Source organism: Pavona decussata, unplaced genomic scaffold (genome assembly GCF_977016875.1).
Source record: "Pavona decussata unplaced genomic scaffold, jaPavDecu1.1 SCAFFOLD_134, whole genome shotgun sequence".
NCBI classification, from domain to species: domain Eukaryota; kingdom Metazoa; phylum Cnidaria; class Anthozoa; order Scleractinia; family Agariciidae; genus Pavona; species Pavona decussata.
In genome coordinates this window covers 6,157,308-6,174,105 of record NW_028145547.1, presented here as the reverse complement: position 1 = coordinate 6,174,105, position 16,798 = coordinate 6,157,308, and the positions used below count along the sequence as shown (strand labels likewise).

Genomic DNA, 16,798 nt, shown 5'->3' with positions numbered 1-16,798 from the left:
CGTCGTGTGTATGAACGTTTGTTTCAGGACTCAATTATTGATTGTCTTAAAACAAAACCCAAAGTAATTACTCTGACCAATTACAACAGACGCAAACAGAGCGATAAACCAATCAGAACCGGCGGAAAGCGCGGGGAAACGCGTGCGAGCAAGTAATGCCATGACCAAAACGATCGGATTGGTTTTGCCAGTTTCCTTCTCATTGGTTGAGAAAGTGGCAGAAGTTTTGTTAACCAATCACAGAGCGTAGTAAAGCAGAATAACTTTCGATACTCAACTAAAAACGCGCTAGTCGAGGGTCCTTACCATTTAATTTGGGAAGAGAGAGGGCTTGCCTTTCCCATACCTGTTCCGCGTGCTATCAATTTTTGGCGAGCGCATTCTATGAGGTAGCGAGGAAAACACACGTGGAAAACACGCGAGGAAACAACTACTGCGAAATTTTTCTTCGCACACCATATTTTACGCCCTTTTCACAATATGAACGCCTGAAGAGAGCTAATTGGTGAATTCTTATAAAATACAAGTAATTAAATAAATAAATAAATAAATAAATACGAACCTTATTGGGTAAAAACACAACTACAGTGGAACCCCGCCTTACGATCACCTCGTTATTACGACCACTTTATTGTGCCCCAAATGAATTGAAATTCCAGTCATTTCCTTAGTTTCACAACCTCGTTAATCCGACCACCCCGTTATTACGAGCGCATTTGAGCGGCTCGAAGGTGGTCGTATTAACGGGGTTTCACTGTATTGGTACACACAGTAGTTCACAATGTTAGGATTGCTGCCCATGACATATAAGGAAAGAATTAATAGGAAATTATAATTGAACAATTTTAACAAGAAAAAAACACGATAGAAGATACAGTCAACTCTCGCCTTGTAAACACCTCTCTATTACGGCCCGGAAATCCTGATATTAAATTACAGACGTTTGGCTGAAATAAATTCCCGCTATTACGGACTCTCGCTATTAAGGACTGACTAACTCGTGGTCCCGAGGGTGTCCGCAATAAAGGGAGTTGACTGTCTTTAAAAGAAACAATTAAAAAGCTCTGGTGATGCTAAAATTTGCGAGGTTTTAGATTTTCATGAGAGCCTCTGCGAGTAACTGATTCCTAAACTCCCTTTCATCAGGGGCCGTGACCCAATGAGAACATTTAAAGGGAGACAAGAACATAGCTTTCTTAACATTTAAATCGAATTTGCATGGCAGATACATCCATCTGAAGTAGATACAAGTTAAAACGCGCCATTTAACATGTTAATATAACAATAAATAAATTAAAAATAATTTGAGCAAAATGCTCCCCCGTCTCTGCTCCCCCTTACCCCCCCCCCCCCCCATCCCCCCATTGGGGTAGAGTTACTGAGTCTTTGCAGAGTCCCACCCTCACCGGTTCACCCGCCGAGGGAGCTCCGAAAACCTGATGATGCTGAAAACATTACATATAGGACGCGACCGCGTCTTTCCCTCCCATGTGGGACATTTTCTTAGACTTGCACGAGGCACGGCCTCGTTTTGGGGCGAAGCTTGTTTTCGTCCTATAGCGTCATAAAATCACTTTTTTCGTTCACAACTCTGACAGAAGTCTTGAACGCGTGGATTTCCTGACATCTTTTGGGTTGATGTCGATTACATCAAGGATTTTCTTGAAAATGTTCGTCTTAAGGTTGGGGTTCACCTGAAAGCCGTTTTCACGCCGCTTAAAATCGGTCAAATGGAATTATCTTGTTTGCATTTCAAGCAATACAAAAAGCCTCCATTCATAACACAAATCAATGATTTGGGGTGTTTTATGAATTTTTGGGTGATTTTTAGGTATATTTGGAAGGAAATAATTTTTCTTGAAGGATTGGTAAAATTAAAAGGAATAAGAAATGTTGAAGACTTAGTGGAGTTTTAAAATTTGAATTTGTAGTTAATAATTAATAGACGGATACCAAGTTAGTCCACTAGCAACCTGGGGTGCTCTTGCGTGGTTATCGACTGTCTGTTAGTGTTCCGAAAATCATTTTCTTTCTTCTATCAATTCTTAAAACCTCTTCAAATTTCACTCAAATTCAGGAAGAGCCCCACCTTAAGCAAAATATTTAAAATGTTGTCATCGGTGTTCACAGATCGTTTTGCGCCCCTTTAAAGACATATTTTTGCAAGCTAATACAGATTGCTTTGTTCGGATGCTTAATTAAGCTGGAAACTTAGGTTGCAGAAAGTTTTAGGAAACGGAATTTTATTCTCTGAGTTGAAAATACTAGCTGACCCTTTTTTAGCATTTTTAACCACACATTTTCCCTTTCGAAAACGAAAGGAAGTATGAGAATGATGTATCATTCAGTAAATGACACAGGCATAAAACAGAGTGCTCCTATCAGGAGTCGAACCTAAGACCATCCATTATTAGTTCGAATGCTCTACCACTGAGCTACAGGAGACTCGTGGGAGCTAACGCCATTAAACTAGGTTTATGGGACAAACGAGTATGCCTGTGTCACTTACTGAATCGATACATCATTCTCGTTTATTCACCAGGCTTCAAATATTTCATCACATTTATTCGAAAGGAACTAGTTTTCACATGTTTAGACATTTTGCGTAAGAATACTAATAGATTTTCTTACGACTAAACTCGAATTTCCGAGGCGATGAAGGCCTTCCGAACAGATTTCCACCGAAATAACCCGCCGGTTGGTTGTCCCTGTTTAATGGCAAATGTTTTCCGCAACGTCACTTAGGCAGGTCCATTACCGTGAGCCACTCTCTTGAAATGTTCGGATACCCGAGTTAGTACGACACTTGGGTACGACAAAACAGTTATTCCTTGAGCGCGCGTTGAATATGAGACGATAGATAGCCAACGAGGCGCATACGCGTAGCGCCGAGTTGGCTATAATCATCTTATATCCAACAAGCGTGAGTGGAATAATTGTTTTAGCAAAAACGATCAAGAAATATTGCTAGATCTTGTTGATTCCGCTTTGTAAGAACAACCAGAAGACAATTTAATGGTCGGTATTTCTCGGGCATGGTATAATGGCTCAAATACCATGGGCGCTAAGCCAATCAAATCCCTGGAATTGCATTGTCGATGATCAATCCAGTTTTGAATAATGCTTCTCTAACTCATTAATAATTCAAAAGCCAAAAACAAAAGAAAACATGCACCGTGACGTGTTTGGAAATCTGATGAAAAACTCCTTGTTTTTGCATCCTTAATTTCTCCTTCAAAATCAGTTTGTTTGAGAAGTTATATCAAACACTCGTCACAGTATTTCATCACAATATCAAAAACCTCGAAGTTCGTCAAAAATACTCCGCTACGCGTCGTATTTTCAACTCTCTTCTTGGTGTTTGATTTGTGATGAAACACTGTCTCGTGTTTGATATATTACGTATAAGACGTTCATGGCATGTGCCTGTATTAAAAAAGATGTATGTATTGTGGAGAAATTGAGTATCTTTAGGTCGAAAGCACCTTCAAATCAATATTTCATTAAAATTGACTAATCTCTAAGAGGAATGCACGAAACTCGCTCCAAGAGATTTCAAAGGGTAGTTGGTGAAACGTTGGCCGGAAGGATATACATGTATACTCCTTCCTCCCAGCTCCTCCTCCACAAAAAAAAAAAAAAAACAATCACATCGAGAAATCACCATTCTATCAGGAACTTCTGAGTGGGAAACCACTGGACCGTAATGTGTTCTCGTTACATACTGCCTTTTAATATCACGGTAATTTAAGATTTTTACGGTGGCCCCGATAAAACAATTGACACCGCTGGAAAGAGTACCTTAAAATAAGTAAATGGCCAAGTTTGAGAGCCTTATCTCAGTTTAAAATAGTGACGACATAGTTCCGTAAATTCTCTACGTGAACGCTAAGTATGTTCCACTGAAAATATTCTTGGACATTTTAAAGATACAACCATATTAGCAGACACAAGCTTTGGAAGGAGCCAGACAAAGGGTTTTATTGAGTTGCAATTGAATCTTTCCGATATCACGTAATAACTTGTATATAACCACGATTAAACTTTAACAGAAATTGTTTTCATCTCGCTCGTTGAAAATGTTTTCAAAAACTAGTTTCACGCTAAAAAGTCTCATTCAACGAAAAATCTTTGCATAAAATCTCACATTATAATCCAAGGTTAGCTTTATCTTGCTTTGAACAGCTGGGCCCAGAAGGCAAACTACAAATTGGTCAAAAGATTTGGAATAGAAACCGGAATATATTCATAATTGCTCGATTAATGTTGCTATGTAATGCAAAAATAATAGAAAATACACAACCATCTCAGATATGTTTTAATTATAAGATATGTATTTTAAATGAGCATTTTCGGAGAAGCCGACTTGCTAAATCACTAAAATGTAAAGCTTTCGTGCAACATGTACGCTGATTTTGTCAATATTTTTTAAAAGCAATACTGGCATTATTACATATGGCAATCAAATATTTATGACTCCTTAGACCATAACACCTCTAAGGAAAATTGTTAACGCCAATTAAAAAGCCAAACTCAACGAAAGCCCTCGATACAACTTATTTCAGATAAGGTAATTCAAAAAAATTGAATAATATCCATCCGTCTGTCCGGAAGACTTTGTTGACAAGAAAATATCTTTATTTGTTTTTAAAGGAAACGATTTCATGATAACGTTTTGAAAACTCCTTTAAACGTCTTCTATAATTAAAGACTATTTGCATTTAAGTTTTAAAGTGGTCTAAAATGAATGCACTGGTGATTAAGAAGTGCTTGACATATTTTATTGATTCGAGAATAGAGGCCGTGCGAGATGGGATTTATTTGCGTTCACTTCTGCCGTGATCCTTAGCTCAAACAAGAAAAAAGTGAAGGAAAGAAGAGATACCCTTTCTTGGCAAAGGTAAGAACGTTTTGCTTGAGAAATAATTTACGTATCACCGTTAGGGAAATGTTCAAAATGGCTAAAACAGCACCAGCGAAAAATAGATCTCAGTCTTTAAAACATGTGATTGCGACTTTACTTGGTATTCGGCTTAATATTCACCATTTCACATTACAAAATAAAAGGACTCCGGATTTCATCTATTGAATTTCAATTTCTATTTAATTCTATTTAAAACGCGGACGTTCTTCTCGCTCTTTCTTTTTCAAACGTCGTGAAAAAGATTCTTTATAAATCGCTGTAAAAAGACAGTCTGGAAGCATGTACACTTCACTTCAATTTTTTACGTTCATAGCGAAAAACTGTATCCATAGCTAAGAGGCCGAAAACAGATGATAACGCCAAATTCAAAATACAATTCCGAATATTTTTGGACTCCCATAATAACCTTAGTAACGGTAGTTGCTTGAAAGCAATGTCGTATAATGCTTACTAAGTCAACATCGTATTGTATAATCAATCTCGTACAACATTGTGCTCTTACAATACTATGAAAATATATTGCTTCCATTGATTCTTTGAGGTTTTGAAAGTTAAGTGCGTTCTTATTGGCTACTAGCCTTGGAGGCCATATCTAATTCTGGTCGTTGGCGTGCGACAGCGTTACGATAAACTGATTCCACTTTATTGAGGTATTTTTGTTGAAAAAAAAAAAAAGTTAAAAAACAGAACCGTTTGCGTGCGAGAGTTCCTAAATTACTCATACATGAGAGTAACGGAGCCAATCGGCCGGACAAAGGAGGTCTACTTTGGGGGCCCAGTGTGACATTGGAGTGAGTGAAGTTGCCCTTTCTAAAGATGATCTGTTATTCCGCCGCGGCGAAGAACAATTAGCCACGAAACTGATGTCATTGTTTTAAGACACAGAGACTGATATGTTTTAAATTGCGTTGTCACGAAAATAATCAGAAAAGCTGCACCGTATGCTTCTATATTTATTCTTACCTTACCTTCTGAACAGTCTGTCAGCGGAGGCTAAGCAGGCCACTACTTTAAATAGTTTCTATTCCGCTATTGTATTTTAGAATTTTTCTAACTTAGTTTTAGCACCTATTATAGGATTTTTCAATTGTGTTTGTTAATTTTAATGCCTTAGCTTTTTAGCACTAGGTTTATTGCGCACGGCTCTTTAGAAGACCACTTTTTAGTGATAAGGATTCCGCTGATAAATAAAGTTTTTATTATATATTATTAAATAAATAAAGTTGTTATTATTGTTTATTTGTTTATTTTCAAGGACTGATATATTTGTGGCCAGACCCGTGGCGCTGAAGGCAACAGTCCAAAGCATCCAAATTAAATGCCAATAAATTTATTGTAATACAGCTACGAAACTGATAAAATTAATGCGCCTAAAATTAGCAGGATAAAATTGGCCAGAAGGGGAAAATCAATTCTTGTCGTGTGTTACGACTACAAATTCTTTATATTCAACTTTTTAATTAACAACAAGTTTAATTTCTTAAGAAGAGACATTTTGAAAATGAATTTAATCTCACCCTTATCTACCACCTTACTAAGACGTTCATTACCACCACGGGGGTGCGGAAACTTCCAGAAACCATATGAATAAATCAAGGTCAAATTTGCCATTTTCCAAGCCAAATTGTGGAACTCTTTGCATCCTGACTTTTCTAAGCTTAGGAAAAGACCTTTCAAGAACAAAATTTTCCAATTTTTACTTGCAGCGCTCAAAGAGGAGAATAATTGTGTTGACAATTCTCTCAGTTACTATTTCCAAAATTATATAGTTTCAATCAGCAGCTGAATATAGTTGATATCTATTGTTTTAATTATACGTTTTTGTTTGTCTTTCATTATCATTGGCTAGTTAACTTTTTAATTTGTTGTTATTTGCTTTTTTTATTTATTTTTCTACAACCTCATTTCTGATATTTAACCCTTTGACTCCTGTCGTGTTGCCATGGTTTTCGCATAAATTACCTTTTTCCTAGAGCGCTTTTACTTAATTAACTGCGCAGTAGATAAATAAATATTCTTGGCTTCCAAAATAAACTGCATATTAAACTGGAATGATTAAACAAATGTTTTCCGACGTAAAATAATATGGTCACCGATTAATCATTTGCCGAAAAACACACTTGAACGCAAAAATTGCTAAAATTCACGGCATGTTGATGAAAACCTTTGGCATATCAAATTTCAACCCGCTTATGCAAATTGCCCTTGATTACGCATCTGTTTCTTCTCAAACGAATATATGAATTGACAAAGACTCAAAAATCAACAAAAAGCTTTTCCAACAAAACTTTTTATTGAAATAAACGATATATTTACTATTAGAGGCAAAAAACTTTCAGTTTTTTTGCGTGCGTGCAAACACGCATGTAAAATTTGAAGACGCTCCGTGTTTGTACAAGGCGATCACTCGCAGTAAATTCGGGCACGTTTGCGATGAAAATTACAGAAGTTACAGAATTCTGGTTCAAATCATCACTTAAACTATTTGTAAAAAGCAAATCCACATCCGAAAACATCATTTACCGTGTTGTCACCATTGTCCTGGTCTTTTAAACTCCGTTTGAAGCCCGCGGTTCGGTTTTAACTTTTGAGGCATATTTCAGTAGCGGCGTGGAAATATAAGAGATCACAACGCTACACGGCTTTTCGCTGTTTTTTAACGCCTCCAAGTTCTCTTTTTTGACGGTAGATTATTGTTCACGGTTATTCCTTTCCATTGTGAGCTTAAAAAAGATGTACTTGCTTTAAAAGATGAAAAAAACATGTCTTGAAACTTCAGGACCGATTCACGCGCGGCACCATTTTGTAATTTTGCTCAGCTCCATGCGGTAGGTTCAGAAGGATCCTTTCCCCTACCCCCTAAAATGCCTTAAAATATAGATATGGTTTATCATTCGACTAGCTGTTGTGACCTTTTCAGGGTCCAGTTGTTCAAAGGCCGGATAACTTTATCCAGTGGATAAGTCGCTATCTGTCAGTTTCAATCTGTGCAAAGATTTCAATATTTCCTCTTGTACAAGCGAATATGCTCACTCTAACCACAGTTAAGGTTGGGAGTGTACGAAAACCTTGGACAACGTTTTACGTGAAGTATATTTTAGACCCTGAATAGTGCCTTATCCAGCGGATAAAGTTATCCGGCCTTTGAACAACTGGGGCCAGGACGAAAAAACTCCAGGAGGGGAGGGAGAACGTATCGAGTTTCACGCACGGAGCATGCGCCAGGGACGGCCGGTTTTGGCCGGTGTAGGAGTCAATGGGTTAAGCATAATAATTGTTACATTACGCCTCGATTAGCATTTGCGGGTAGTGTGTGCTTTTGTAATTGTAAAGAAAAATTATTACTCTCACTAAAAATCAAAACAAAACTGCAACTACTTTGAAGGAAGATTTGTACATTTGTATATGAAATAGATGTTCTCAAATTTCAAGTGACTTCATATACGTAGAGCTTCGGCACCGTGAGTTTTTTGTTTGTTAAGTTTGTTTTGTTTTTGTTTTTGCTTTTACTCTTTGTTTGCTTTTACTGGGAAGTAACTGTGTTAAAATGACACAGTTACATTTATATCGCGTTCTTGTGTTATGTCATGCACGCCTTATGTGCCTACGTTAATTTATCCAGAGTGTAACATGTGGAAAACGGTGCGATGCGGTGCGGTGTGGTCCGGTGCGAGCAAGTCACGGTTGGTTTATCGTTTTGCTTCTACTGGTTGAAAAATTAAAGTGGCTAGTTTTGTTAACCAATCACAGAGCTTAGTTAAAGTAAAACCAAAGAAAACAACGAATAACTTCCGAGCACTTTATTGAAAACTTCTCTGAAGACCACCCTAGAGCAAAGCAGCAATAGGCCATTTCCGAGTTGCTGTGAACCTCACTATGAAAGCGAGGCTACGTGCAAAACGTTTCATATGAAAATTAGTTTTGTTTGCATATGAATGAAAACTAATTTTCATAACAAAAACTTTGCACTTAGCCTCGCTTTCATGAGGTTCAAAGCAACTCGGAATGGTCTATTCGAGCATTGGCATATCCAAATCAGACACATTCCAAGGAAAAAGATCAAAATTGTTAATTGTGGACCTTAACAAGTCTCCAGCTCGGCAAGAGATGTTTTATTTGTGCTATGCGTTTCTTTCAAATTAGATGTGCAAGAACCTGTATTTCCTGCTTGTGACATTGTTCGCTTTAAAGACAGACGGTGAGTACTGACTGGACACTTTAATGAAATTGTTTCTTCAATAAGTCATGATGGAACTTGTTTATCATATTTGCATAACCAATGATAACAGGTAGAAAAAGACGATTAATGTTTGGTCAAAAACTATTGCTAAGTAAGGGCCGGGTCGCACTAAGCGAATTTTTGTATCTTCTAATTTTTGGCGGTCAAATTTTTTGGCAGACATTTTTGAACTTCCAATTTTTAGTGTTGGTCGCACTACGGAAATTTGCAGTTCCAAAACGTCTTTGATTGACAGCAACATCAGTCATAACCCGCTGGGGAAAGTGACCCTTCTTCTCCTGTTACATCAGGAAAAACAAAACATTTTCGTGCAAGAGAATGGACACATTGTTTAATGTGACAATGTCTCGGCAACCCAGGACTGCATCAATTTCGTCGTAAAACATGCTTTTCTTCTTCAACCCTCCAGTCTGCTTCCTGTTCCATTCCTTTGCTTCTTTGAAACGTTCTATTAAATACTTGATTTTCTTCATACACTTAATTTCATGCGAGCGTTTAAATCGTCGCAGATTTTAATCCGCGCCGTTCGTGACTCTCTGCTCTCTAGCCACTCGTGGTTTTCGGCCCACAACTGAACAAGCAGTCGTTGCTTAGCTTGGGCCCAGGCGTCGTACTTTCCTTTTTTGCCTTTCTTGCCTCGCTCTACTGGGTCAGGAGTGCTGCTAGCACTCGTTTCGCTACAGTGAATGGCAGCTTAATTGCTATATAGACAAAATTGGCCTCTTGCCAAAATTTGGTCGCCTCCGAGGCAGCACCACGGCGTCTTTGAAGATTGGCGAAATTTTGGCAATCCGCGAAAAATTGGAGAGTTTTGGAAACGTGAGGTCGCACTTATCTTGCAGTACGTGTTGACAGAGTATCACTTAAATAAACAAAATTGGCTCTAGTGCGACCCGGCCCTAAGGGAAATAGTTTTTCAACATCTGTATTGAAAATAGAAATCGCGTAATTATGAGGACGTATACGTAGTGATCGTCGTAAGCTTCTCGTTGATCCCTTTAAATAGGTCCAGTCCACCTACCCAATTAATTAAGCACACTCAGCTGACCTCAAGCACACCGAACTCTTATGAAACCTTTATAGCTATTTGGCTGACTCTCTAGCTGCGCGATTCTTCAGTTACAATCTGAGTTACAGTGTAAAAATTAATCCCTACATTACTTATAGAGCCCAAAATGTTTGAAATACTTTGCGGTTTTTTTTCTTTAAATACTTCACAAATAGCTGCACACTCTGCCCTCCCCTTCCGAACTGTGTTGAGAGTATGGAGTCCAACATGTTAAGAAACTATGTGCCGCGATAGACTTCCACACTGCTGGAGTGGGTGGAGGGGGGGGGGGGGGGAGGAGGGGGTGGGAATAACACCTCATTAAACTGCTATTTGATATAGCGTAAATTATTCGCCATTTTCTAACACTCACACATAAAGCCACATAAGAGTGATTAAAGTTCTCTACACCAATTGCTCACAATTATAGCTTTTTATTAGAGCTCATTCAATTTCACACAACTGGCTTTACTAGTTTTAGAGCACTAGTGCCAGGGTTCGCTTGTGTGCCCTCCAGGGCGAGTCGGTTCGAATCCCGATTGGCACTAATACTGGGTTCAATGTGAACAAAACCTACAAGTTGTCATGGTAGTTAAGGACGGTGCCTACTATTGTTACTGCGCATACGTTCTGCGCATCTCGAGATACTCGGGTTTCCTATGGGCTTGAGACTATGAGTCTCTTGCTATGGGTGATGCCTACTAATACAGGTATAGTTTTGCGCGGTTTAAAACTATTCGGGGAAAGCAGAACTTAGCAAATGCTTTTGGTATCCAATAAGAAAATTTGGGGTAGCCATGCATTTTTCAGAGATAATGAAGCTTCAATTTGGATAAAAACGCCATACATTGCTTTGTATTTTACTGCTTTTTAGAATAATTGTTGCTTAATTATCTCTAAAAAATGCGTGGTTATCCCCAATTTTCTTTTTGGATTTCAATAGTCCTTGCTAAGATCTGCTTTTCCCACATAGTCATAAACCGCGCAAAAATACTTCGGTATTAGTAGGCACCGTCCTTTAACTGAATTAGCGCTTATATATCGTGCTTCGAGCAACTACCTGACTTTTCACAATTGAAATAAACAATAAACTTAATAAAATAATAAATAGATTAACCAGCCAAAACGCAAATAATAAACATACAGACATAAAGAGTTGAATCCACCCAAGAGACTTTATTTTTATTTTTTTACTTACTGGCGGATTAACTTCCCAACAGCTGCGGTAATGAATGATGAACAGAGGCTGCTGCATGACCTGTTTCAAAACTACAGTAAGTTGTCTCGTCCGGTCTTCAATAGGAACGCCCAAGTGGTGGTCACATTTAGAGCAAAACTCAAGCAGATTATAGATTTGGTAAGTATTTATAGGAAAGAAGAAACAAAACTTAATCAAAGAAGGGATAGGTAAAAGCTATATTTTATTGCACTCTTCCAGGCGTCAGATTGGGCGGGGAACGGCGATAGAGAACGCAAAAATTTAGATGCTAGGTTCCTCTCCTCTTATTCCTACGTGTTTTGTTTTCGAAGCTTTCCATCTCGCCGTTCCTACCATTTTGGAATCTCGTGAATTCAAAAGGGGACTTCATTTAGCAAACAACCATTCTGATAGAAAAATCCAGTTAAAACTGCTTCTTGCTCTATTAATTAATATGGCGAGGCTTTTAGCTAGAACTATTTTTGCCAGGACTGATTGGGTTTATTTCTGAAGAAGAGTGACGTGGATCGACTTGAACCTTTTGAGAACAGTTTATCAGCACGTGATTTTTTCCTCTCCACCAAACTCTCTCTATTAAAATAATAGATTAATGGATCAAAGGGACTCTTTATCATAATTTGAAGTTTTTGTGTCGATTCTCTTTTATGCAACCCAGAAAGACAACGAACAACTCCTGCAAGTTATCCTCTACACCTATCAGGTAAATGAAATATTTAAGGACGGTGCCTACAAATACCGAAGTTTTTTTGCGCAGTTTATTACTGTGCGGGAAAATTAGATCTTAGCAAGGGCTATTGAAATCCCAAAAGGAAATTGGGGGTAACCACGCATTTTTAGAGATAATTAAGCAGCAGTTATTCTAAAAAGCAATAAAATGCAATGCAATGTATGGCGTTTTTTCCAAATTGAACCTTTAATATCTCTGAAAAATGCATGGTTACCCCAATTTTCTTTTTGGATACCAAAAGCACTTGCTAAGTTCTGCTTTCTCCGCATAGTTTTAAACTGCGCAAAAATATCGCTGCATTAGTAGGCACCACCCATAGGAAACCCGAGTATCCCGAGATGCACATAACGTGTGCGCAGTAACAAAAGTACGTAGCCATCGAAGCTGAAGATTGATCTTATTTTGATGAACGGCATTTACAGTTTTTAAACGTCCCGACGGATAGAAGACAACGAATGGCCCCCTTACTAAGTTAAGATAAGTTCAAGTACAGGGAAGTTAGTTTATGGCGATCTTAACCGTTTGTATACCATTATATTTAAGCTATATTTTTATTTTCTATTGTGCCAGATTATGGAATTTGAGACAAAGGAAAAAAAAGGTTAACCTGGTTTCAAAAATTTCAAACCAAAATCAAACTTAAACTCCAACATATACGTCCCATTGGTGACATTCACAGGAACTCTTTCCGATTCTGTGAAGACAGGCGTTTTTTGGCCCCGTATATTGATTATCCAGCCTTCCTTTAAAAAAATTGAATATCGGGCAAAGTGGGATACCAGTTAAGGAACTGGTCAAAACTATTATACATGCTCCGGACCCAAAATGAATTTAGACTACTGTCTAGAGCTTGTGATAGCCCCTTTCCCTATCTTGACACTGGCACCAATGGTTTCCTCTTACCCCCCCCCCCCCCCCCCCGATAAAAAAACATATTACTGTATCTTGATTTCGCTTTGCAAGACTATTTAAATTAATGATCGCTATTTCTCGGCCATGGTATAATGACTCATATACCATGGCCGCTAAACCAATGAAATCCCTGAAATTGCATCAAATGATCCAGTTTTAAAAAATTATATGTAGGCTATTCTCCAGAGGGATTTTTCTTTTCGAGATTTTCGAGTGTGTCGTGGCTTCAAAACCCCCAAATGGGGACAAAAATGAAGGAGGTATAGCGCCATAATGGACTAACATTCCATGCAACATAGAGGAACGTTAATTAGACTCCTAGTCAAATTAGTTAGATCAGTATTGGAATATATGAACATTACCCACCACAATATCATAACTACTTGTTTAACGTTGTTCAGGAATGGACAAACCCATTGTTGGCATGGAACGCCTCTCTCTACGGTGGAATTGACGAGATCAATGTAGACGCCTCTAAGGTCTGGGTCCCGGATATTGTGCTTTACAACAGGTATGATAAAAAGGTTGTGTATAATTCTAGAGGATCTTACTTCAACTTAAGAGTAGTACAAAAAATTCTTGGGTAATCTCCAATTTTACGAGTCAATATTTAAGGGAACTTCAAGGTGAAAAAGCGATACGAGAACTGTGGAACCGTTTTGTATAATAGTAATAAAGTTTACTTCAATCTACGTGAAAACAAATCCTTACAAAGGAGATTTAATGAAATACAATGCTTAGGCATTAATACTAAAATCACTGCCTGGTCTATTGCCTAAAAATCAATCGTGAGCTGGGATCTCAGTGAAGTAACTTCCGACTTTGCAATGAACATGAACTTTACCGCGTGACTCAATAAGTTGTACAGAGCAATTCAACTAATATAAGTAACAAGGCAGTTCCTCGTATACATCAACATATCTTTTCAGTGCTATGTGTGTCGTATAAGTATCCAGGCTACGGATGTTTGGGGATCCTTGCTTGGGGTGGAGCGTACTGGCAAAGGACAAAATTTTGAGAGAAGTGAAGATCAAGTCAATAAACAGGTGTGCATCTCTAGCCATTAATTTACTATGAAAAAATATAAATGCGCAGTTTCCTTGTTTAATTTATACTTCAGCGCGGAGTCTACATTTTCTGGAGGAACTCACAAGTACAAAACAGATGTTGTTATTTATTCGAATGGAAACACAATATGGCTTGCACCAGCCATGTTTGTAACAGTTTGCCAGTTGGACGTCAGGTAAAATTTCTTCGGTGTAAATTAAGGCTATTTTGTTCAACGAGAAGCGAATGCAGCACGATATCGATCCAACATTGTGCGCTGGACGATTTCGTGCCTTTATAACGGCATGATAGAAAAATATCACTTTTATAATTTTGACATAAAATTAAGTAGTGTATCGCTATTTAAGTTTAAGAATAACAGAAAATATTCACCACTAACAAAAACAATTTGGACCGAGCTACGGAATTCATCCAATTAATGATGTGCAGACTCGTTTTTGTGACGAGGCCGCAAGATCGCTCTGTTGATCGGAGACTGAGGAAGGTGGCAATCATGGTCGCATTCCATTGCAGCTGTCGCCAGTGTTTTCACATCGCCTCGTGGATTTGCGAGGCAATAGAGAGATTTCAATAGCTTCGCGTATACGTGAAACGAGAACGGCAAAAATGACCAGTGACCACGATTTTCCCGCCATTTTTCGCATTTGCCGGTTTCCGTTTCTACGTGAAAACAGGCTATTTCGCGTTTGTCGTCTACGTGAGAACTACGTAGGTATTTCTTCCTTTTTTCTTATACAGTCGACTCCCAATAACTTATCGGAGTCGACTGTACATATAAGTAGTTAATTGTTGAAAACAAGTACCCCAATAACTATTCCGGCAAGTCATACTAGGGCAAATTAAGTTTCACGTTTAAGAATCCTTCATAACTTACTCCTTACCGCTTTTCTTCATGAACTCACCACAGTGAGTCGCAAAACAGCTTCATCGAAACTCGCAAAATTAGCTTAAGTCAAAAGGTTCACGCTATTTTACGCAAAACGTGACACGGCCAGGTGACGTTTGCCGTTTCACGTAAACGCGATACTAAATCTCTCTAATAGGTGGTCCTTCCCCATTGATTCGAGCTTCAGAAATTGCGGATTTGAGATCGGTGTTTCGAGGCTCTGTCGAACTTTCGTGCAAATTTGTTGGTGTTTGAGAATATTTCTGTCACGATGAGGTCCCGAAAAAGGAATCTTCACGCTAATTTTAAGAATGTTTCATTGATTTCAAGGTATTTCCCTTTCGATGAACAAAGGTGTCCAATGAAGTTCGGTAGCTGGACTCATGATGAAAGCCGTTTAGACATGCGCATTCTCACCAATGCTTCAAGCGACGACATTTACACAGAACACGGTGAATGGCAACTACTGGGTATTGAGCAGAAAAGGTAAAGTAGGACAGCTTCATAAAATCGTCATTTCTACGACACTGTACACAGAAAGTATTGGAGAAACTATTTTGCGTAGGCAGAAAAGTTACAAAAAATGCATTGTGGTGGGAAAGATGAATGATAGTTGGGCTTGACAATATGTGCCGAATACAGGGACGCCTAAATAACAACAAGAACTAAATTCTATATACTTAAATATCTAGGGGTATAAAGGAGTACAGCGAATCGCCAGGAAAACGTAATGAAAATTGCTGGAGGGGTAGAGGGAGTTAACCTCTAATATATATGCACCAACCGTCCATCCTTGGGCTTAAGGCCGTTCCTGGTCATTATATGCCACTTGCATGACACAGGACCCAATAGGAATTAGAGAGCCAGCTGGCTCTCCCAATTGGTAGATAATTCCCATCATTTTCATGTTTAAATCTGTTTTCAGGACTTCAAAATTTTACGACTGCTGCCCCAAACCGTACATTGACATAACATACACAATCCACGTGCGTCGGAAGTCGCTGTTCTACACACTGTATCTGATTGTTCCCGCCCTGATCATCACAGCCATGGTTCTTATCGGCTTCTATCTGCCACCAGAGTCTGGAGAAAGGATGCAGCTAGGCATCACTGTGCTATTAGCCATGATAGTATTCCTGCAGCTTGTTTACCAGAATCTTCCATCCACCTCCAACAGCGCTCCATTGTTGGGCAAATTCTACATCATCACAATGTTCCTTATTTCCCTTTCATTAGCCGCGACGTGCCTGGTGCTGAACTACTCATATGGTCGTCATGGTGACGGAGAAATGCCAATATGGGTTCGATTAATCATTCTGGACTGTCTCGGAAGGGTTTTTGGACCCAACAAAAATTTTGGCAACCGCAGGCGAATCATGGCAAGTGATGACATTTTGAAGAGAAACGAATGGAAGACTGCCGCCCATATTCTGGATAAGTTTTTCATGGCCTTCTTTGCACTTCTGATCACTATCGCATCGCTGTCCTTGTTTTTCCAAGCTCCCAACAATTAAAATATAGGCAAAATTGCTTTGCAGAAACAAACCAAAATGGGGCGGAACAATACTCAATCTTGCATAAAAAATAAATCTCATTAAAAGCAAAACAAAGCTTTCAATTTTCCCTGTATAAACGACAGCTTGATAGGCATTAAATAGAAATAAAGGGATGTGTGTTTCCAACAATACCATTTGCTCTGTAGAAAGAAGACTCCATCCACTGGTAAAGAATGCGTCTTCGAAAGTATCTTTTTACTGAACAGGCACCTCAACAA

General features: G+C 38.6%; 1 protein-coding gene across 2 annotated transcripts; it reads left to right on the top strand.

Annotated features, from left to right (window-relative positions):
• Positions 1 to 4,731: 4,731 nt before the first annotated feature.
• On the top strand, positions 4,732 to 16,684 carry LOC146467978 (neuronal acetylcholine receptor subunit alpha-10-like). 2 transcript variants are annotated; one of them, XM_085125555.1, is made up of 8 exons: positions 4,732 to 4,900; positions 9,068 to 9,122; positions 11,433 to 11,569; positions 12,087 to 12,131; positions 13,472 to 13,581; positions 14,191 to 14,313; positions 15,355 to 15,510; positions 15,950 to 16,684. In XM_085125555.1, exons 2-8 carry the CDS (start codon positions 9,068 to 9,070, stop codon positions 16,536 to 16,538), a joined length of 1,215 nt encoding a protein of 404 aa, XP_084981681.1. In that variant the 5' UTR covers positions 4,732 to 4,900; the 3' UTR covers positions 16,539 to 16,684. The 2 variants fall into 2 exon arrangements, with proteins under 2 accessions (XP_084981681.1, XP_084981682.1); XM_085125556.1 differs by lacking the exon at positions 9,068 to 9,122.
• The last annotated feature ends 114 nt before the right edge of the window (positions 16,685 to 16,798 follow it).